This window comes from Dermacentor andersoni, unplaced genomic scaffold (assembly GCF_023375885.2).
Source record: "Dermacentor andersoni unplaced genomic scaffold, qqDerAnde1_hic_scaffold ctg00000039.1, whole genome shotgun sequence".
In the NCBI taxonomy this organism is placed as follows: Eukaryota; Metazoa; Arthropoda; class Arachnida; order Ixodida; family Ixodidae; genus Dermacentor; species Dermacentor andersoni.
The window spans coordinates 13,540,321-13,546,327 of record NW_027314752.1 but is presented as its reverse complement, the minus strand read 5'-3'; the positions used below and the strand labels follow the sequence as shown (position 1 = coordinate 13,546,327).

Below are 6,007 nucleotides of genomic sequence, written 5' to 3'. Positions count from 1 at the left end.
AATGCGTCGGTATGCTGCATAGCCAATCCTGGCTTGTGTTCGGTTCTATAGCTGTAGTCGGCCAAAAATGTCAATCAGCGATGCACTCTTGCAGTGGCCACTGAACTGCCCGACTGTTTAGGATCAAACAAAATTGTCATGGGCTGGTGATCGGTAATTATATCAAAAGACCGTCTGTGCAGGTACTTGTGAATTTTTTTTACAGCAAACACGATACCAAGTGCTTCTTTTTCAATTTTTCCGTAGTTACGTTCGGACACGAACAGTGACCGTGAAGCAAAAGCAACTGGCTTTTCCTCCCCGTTCATCACGTGCGCTACCGCAGCACGTAACCTATAATCGGATGCATCGCATGTGATTGATTTTTTTTTTCCACATCATAGAGTTGCAGCATACTCTTACCAGTGAACATTTCTTTGCATCTGCCGAATGCCTCATCACATTCACGTGACCAGTGCCATTTGGTTTCTTTTTGAAGCAAGTAGTGCAATGGTTCCAAGACCGAGGCCAAATTTGGCAAAAATTTCCCATAGTAGTTAACCAAACCCAAAATAGCCTTCAGCTGGGTCACGCTAGTGGGCCTTCGTGCTTTTCTAATGGCTTAATGGGTGCAAGCCATTCTTGTCGATCTGGTGCCCCAAATATGTGACGCGCTGCTGGAAGAGACTGCATTTCTTAGTGTTCACTATTATGCTGTGTTCACCTAGGTGTCGAAGCAGTTGCTCCACTCTGTGGTAGCACTCCTTGCAATTGTCACCTGCAATGACTACATCTAAGTAACAGGCGGTCCTCGGCATATTGCGCTGTATCTGCTCCACCACTGCTTGCAAGCGGCGTTGCCCAAGTACTGTGTCTGACCTTGTATATGACACCAGCTGTTTCTAGCTTGACCAATTTTTGCTCAACTCCCTCGCGCAAAGCATGTGGCACTGGTCGTGCTTTGATGAATACAGGGCACACTTCCTCCTTCAATTCAATGTTGCATTCAACCCCTTAATGGTACCAAAACCCGCATCAAACACTTTGAAAAACTTCTCAGCAAGCGACGTCTCCTTATCCAAAGCCTTTACAGACAAGACTTTAAGCCAATATATTTTGATTTTAGAAAGCCACAGAATGTAGGCATTCTTCCCCCTGCGCTTCTTTCACTACGACCAGTGGCAATTCGAAGCACTGCTCTTCGCATTGCACCTTTACATTCATGAAGCCTACCGTAGGGACTGCCGTGCCATTGCACATAGCTAATTTGACATTTGCTTGTCTGCAAGAGCCATTTGGAAAGTGTTTCGCACACTCTACTTTTGACATTATTGACACTGCTGCGCCCGTGGCAAGTTCCATGCGTATCACTTTATCATTAGAACCTCAAGTAAAATGGCGGGCATGCCTTCTTTGTGGTTCACGTGACACAAAGTGAGTTCATTGTTGCACTCTTCACTCTACATTGCGGACAAGCTTAGATTTGCACATTTTGGCAGCATGGTCCTTTTTCGTAGGCTTATAGCAGGTACTGTAGCTGCCGGCAGATGGCAAGACAAGTTTATGGTCACACTGTCATGGCAGCTGCACTTTTTTCTTAAGAATCAGGAAATTACACTGAACATTGTTACACTGAACATTGTAGACTCTAAAATGTGGTCTTTCAGCAAAATTTTAGCAAGAACAGTGCAGCAGTAGGCACAAATCTTTTTTCGAACCCGCTAAGCGAATCATGCAGAACCCTGTCTGCTAATCAGCCCCAAACCACTATAAACAACTTACTGTTCGGGCTAGTGCACAACCATTTTGGTTTACTTTCCCAGGAGATCTATGTGGCCTACCATCATGACGCAAAGGGTGGTGGTGGTCAAATTGGAGCAGGCCATTGTGAAATTGTTGCATTTTCTTCAACTTGTGATCAGGGGGTTTGTTATGCGCTACACTGAGCTGCGCAATGAACAGCAGCAGCATAGCAGATGACCGAGCAAGCTGCAGTGTGTGCCAAACTGTCAAGATGCTCTGTTGCCATGTCACCACCCTTCATATCGTGATGTCGTGCAACGGAGCAGCTGAAGAAAATTATTTAGGGTACGCCGAGGCTTGTTAATATACTTTGTGAGGTTTCGAGCTCAACTACCTTTATTTAAAGGGACACTAAAGACAAAAATGATTTCTTCTGCATAAGTAAATTACCGTTCTACAACACCAAAAACACCACTCTTACAACGATAAGACATTTGGTAAGCCAGAAAAAGCGCAAAAACGAAATACGGGTGGCAGCACCTACTTAAATTCCCGCACCTGGGGGCTGTGACGTCTTGGATTTTGATGGCATCTTCTAGGGCCTACTAATTATATATATAGCAGTACAGATTGTCTACATTGGGTTCTAAAGGAACCAAATATTAAACATGGCAAGTTTCGGGAACCTTTACTCAGCCAATGCGGCCCAAATATGAAAGCACTTTGGAATCCCTGACGTCACGCTGACAGACCAGCGCTGGGGTTCTGGCGCGAAATTCAAATACTGATACTTGGACCTTCATTTTCTCAACTAATAATCAAACTATTTTTTTAAATGGCTGCCTACAGGGTTCTCAAACAATGCTTCATTAGTCTAAACTGATTTATTGTTTCGGTTTAGTGTCCCTTTAAAAAAACTACGAGGAGGCAAATATCATCTTGGTACTCCTTTAGACTTCCAAATATTCGTGCAGTTCAGGTGCACGGATACCAAAAAACATGCCAGTTTGACTTCCATAGATACATGTGTGGCAGTTCGCAAGCAAAGTTCCGACATGGTACATCTGCCCAAGGTTTTGCAGCAGCAGCTTCTGATTTTTTTTCAAATCAAGGAATGAAAACTGAGCCACAGTCTTGCCGAATCCCCATTCCACTGCTTGACGAACTGTGCTCATTTGCTTGTTGAAGAGCTCTTGCTGGCGAGTGAGGGCAGCACCGGCGTAAGGCCTCATCAGGAGAGTGCGCAAAGGATACGCAGGTTCACCATAGATGCAGTAGGAGTTACCCTGCACTAGCCGCTCCAACTTCTCGTAGAGGCCACTGTCGCGCAGGATACCTGTGTAAAAAAAGAACAAATGCTTTTAAAAATGGCCATGAAGCTGTGTATCTTCACTGCAGGGTGGCTCTAGCTCTGACACTGTTTCAGGCAGTGCTTAATAGGTTGTGATGGCCCGCACCATAGAACAATCCGTAGCAGATGGTTGTAGCTCAACATTTCGGACTATAAGATCAATTATGGGTGGTTGCCTTTTCCAAATTGCAACCTGAATGTGTGTTTAATGCATTTCCACCTCAGTATAAGTGGCATGGTAAACAACATGCAGTAGCAATGCGGAAATGAGGCAAAAGCAGTGGTTTCATATTAGATTTTTGTGAAACTGTCATTGAAATAAACATGAAAAATTGTTTACAGATGGTTAAAATGAGGAGAAAGGTGTAGGTAATGTGTAGGAATTATTCCAAGTGTGTGGACATCTAGTTGGGTTAGAGAAGTTGGTTCTAGATAAAGTGGACACAAGTGGCTCCCATATGTCACGTCTAAACTCTGCTTGGGTCTCGCCTGAACCCAAGAAATTCGCATACACAATTAGTTTGTCTGCAAATGTAAACTTTTGTATTAAGGGCAGCGTTATAGCTGATGTTCAATAAGAGAAAGACACCATACGACTGACAAAGCACTGACTTTAAGCTAGCAGATTTCATTAGGTAAATGTTTATATATGTCACATGCAAAGTGCACAACTCATTATAGTAGGAACCAAGAATGCAAAAAAAGCATGGAAAAGAACACAAATGTCTGGGAGAACAGCATGGACTGCAGTATCTGTAGAGCAATAACACCTGTGCTCTTGCATTGTCATGAAAGATCTTAAGGCATTTCACGGACATATGTAATCATTTACCTAATAAAATCAGTCAATTGAAAGTCGGTGCTTTATCCGTGGTATTGTGTCTTACTTTGGTTCTGTGTCAACTATAGTGCTTGAAACGCCCTAACAAACATTCCGATCTAGCTGTAATTGTTTTACAAACTCTACATTAAACAAAGAAACACTGACCAGCGTCATGCCTGTGCCCTTCATAAGGCCCATCAAGTTGGCACACAATCCCATTGGCACACATGATTGCCTGATACTTGAGTGCGTGGTGCCTCTTGTGCCCAGAAAAATACATGCGCTGGTTCACTGAAGGGTGGCAAATGGGCCTTGCCGTGCCATCCACAAAGCCCCAACAAATGCGCAGGGGAGCCCCTCTGTCATACACAGCCTGTAAAGACAAACAAAACCTCCTCAGTCAAAACTGCATGTACACGCTCAATTTTAGCGGTAACGCTGAGCTTACTGTCACAATATATTTTAGCCTGTAGTATACATTTGCTGCTGAAACATTTACTTAATTTACTGGCAATCGGATGGTGACAGCAATGAGCAGCCATAGCATGCCGCATGCAAAACTGGAGAAAAAGATTTTAATACCTCGTATCAAGTAAACATTTATCTGTTGCACAAAAACAAAAGCACAAAAAAGGGTGCAGTGCAAGAACATGAAGTGTGCAAAAGCAAATCACACCAATACAATTTTCGCCCACTTACTTTGGAAAAATCCTCCAAGTCACTGAGACGCAGCCAGCTGTGGTTATTCAAGTCGTCCAGCAGATGGCCGAATGAGCTGTCAATATGATTGAACAGTATGCTCACGATGCTTGACATTGCGGACGCGTGTCGGCCGAAAAGGGGCTCTAAATCCCACCATCTATTGGGGTACGCAAGTCTGCGCAGACCCATCAATAGAGCTTCCTCTGCCGACACAGTGACTCCCTGGCTGCTCCGGATTTCCGTGATGCGCAAGGCATCCTTGAGCATGTGGAGGTCGCCCTTCTCGATTCGGAACAGCCTCCGAAAAGTTTGGTCATCCATAGCCGCAGCGTCCACGAAACCGGTGGACGAAATCCTCTTCCTTTCTGTGGGCGCGCGGCGGGCGAGGAATAAATCTTCTATTTCTGTCCACGACAGATCAAGGTAAAGAAGCTGGTCGCATAGCACACGGGCACGCTGTCGCCGCAACGGCGTCATGTCAAAATCTGCAGGAGGCTCTAAATGATCAAAACAGAGACCACGTCGGATTACGCTGCACGAGAAGCCTAACAGCACGGATGCCTAACAGCATGCTAACAGCGTACCAAACGTATGTTTGGATTGCTTCGGCTGGGCCTCAGTCGTACCGTAAGCGCGTAGATAATCTTATGGATCTTTTGCCTAGTGTCGACATACATCGTTTTCATATATATTAATTGCTTCTAATAAAAAGAGTTTAGTGTACTTTACTTCATATGCTTCATTTCATATTTTATAAAATGATAACGCAGCAACGATCAGACGTTGGTGGTGCTCCGAGCGCATGCGACCTCATTGCGGTTTGCGTTTGGGGCCGCTAACCTATAACACGTTTCTGCTTGCGTACGCAAACGCAAACGCACCCAAGCGCTTGGGGCCCCAACGCCTTGCGTCCCCAACACTAAAACTGCCTAATATATAAAAGGCAAAAAGGAGCAGCGACGTAGGCTTGAATGTGTGGGACGTTTTTTGTGCAGCCTTTTATTCGCGTTATCTGCACGGAACCGTGGGTTCTGACCATTCTTCACAAATATATGTCCTGGAGGCATTAGACACCGTGGCTCGCTAGCTCTTTCTAGCCTAATGCGTGCAAAAGCTCGCAGTAAACTTGCGTATAGAAACAACGACGCCTCACCGCCAGGAGCCCCCACATCTCTGAGTGCTATTTATACAATATATAAAAGGGCAGAAGGAGCAGCGACGTAGGCTTGAAAGGGTGGGGAGAGTGTGTTGTGCAACATTTTATTCGTGTTATCTCCACGGAAGCGTGGGTTCTGAGCATTCTTCAGAAGTATATGTCCTCGAGGCATTAGACACCGTAGCTCACCAGCTCTTTCTAGCCTAATGCGTGCAAAAACTGGCAGTAAACTTGCGTACAGAAACAACGACGC

General features: G+C 44.9%; 1 protein-coding gene across 1 annotated transcript; it reads right to left on the bottom strand.

Annotated features, from left to right (window-relative positions):
- Positions 1-2,396: 2,396 nt before the first annotated feature.
- On the bottom strand, positions 2,397-5,181 carry LOC140214349 (uncharacterized). The gene is made up of 3 exons (XM_072285722.1): positions 4,596-5,181; positions 4,062-4,269; positions 2,397-3,058 (listed from the first exon to the last, which is right to left on the bottom strand). The coding sequence occupies exons 1-3, from the start codon at positions 5,073-5,075 to the stop codon at positions 2,673-2,675; spliced, it is 1,074 nt and encodes a 357-aa protein (XP_072141823.1). The 5' UTR covers positions 5,076-5,181; the 3' UTR covers positions 2,397-2,672.
- Positions 5,182-6,007: the final 826 nt, after the last annotated feature.

Excerpts from the sequence above, each read along its gene's own strand:
- LOC140214349 (XM_072285722.1), bottom strand. The coding sequence starts at position 5,075 with ATGACGCCGTTGCGGCGACAGCGTGCCCGTGTGCTATGCGACCAGCTT. Across the intron at positions 4,270-4,595 it reads ACTTGGAGGATTTTTCCAAA|GCTGTGTATGACAGAGGGGC; the intron begins GTAAGTGGGCGA and ends TTGTCTTTACAG. Across the intron at positions 3,059-4,061 it reads AGGGCACAGGCATGACGCTG|GTATCCTGCGCGACAGTGGC; the intron begins GTCAGTGTTTCT and ends TTTTTTACACAG.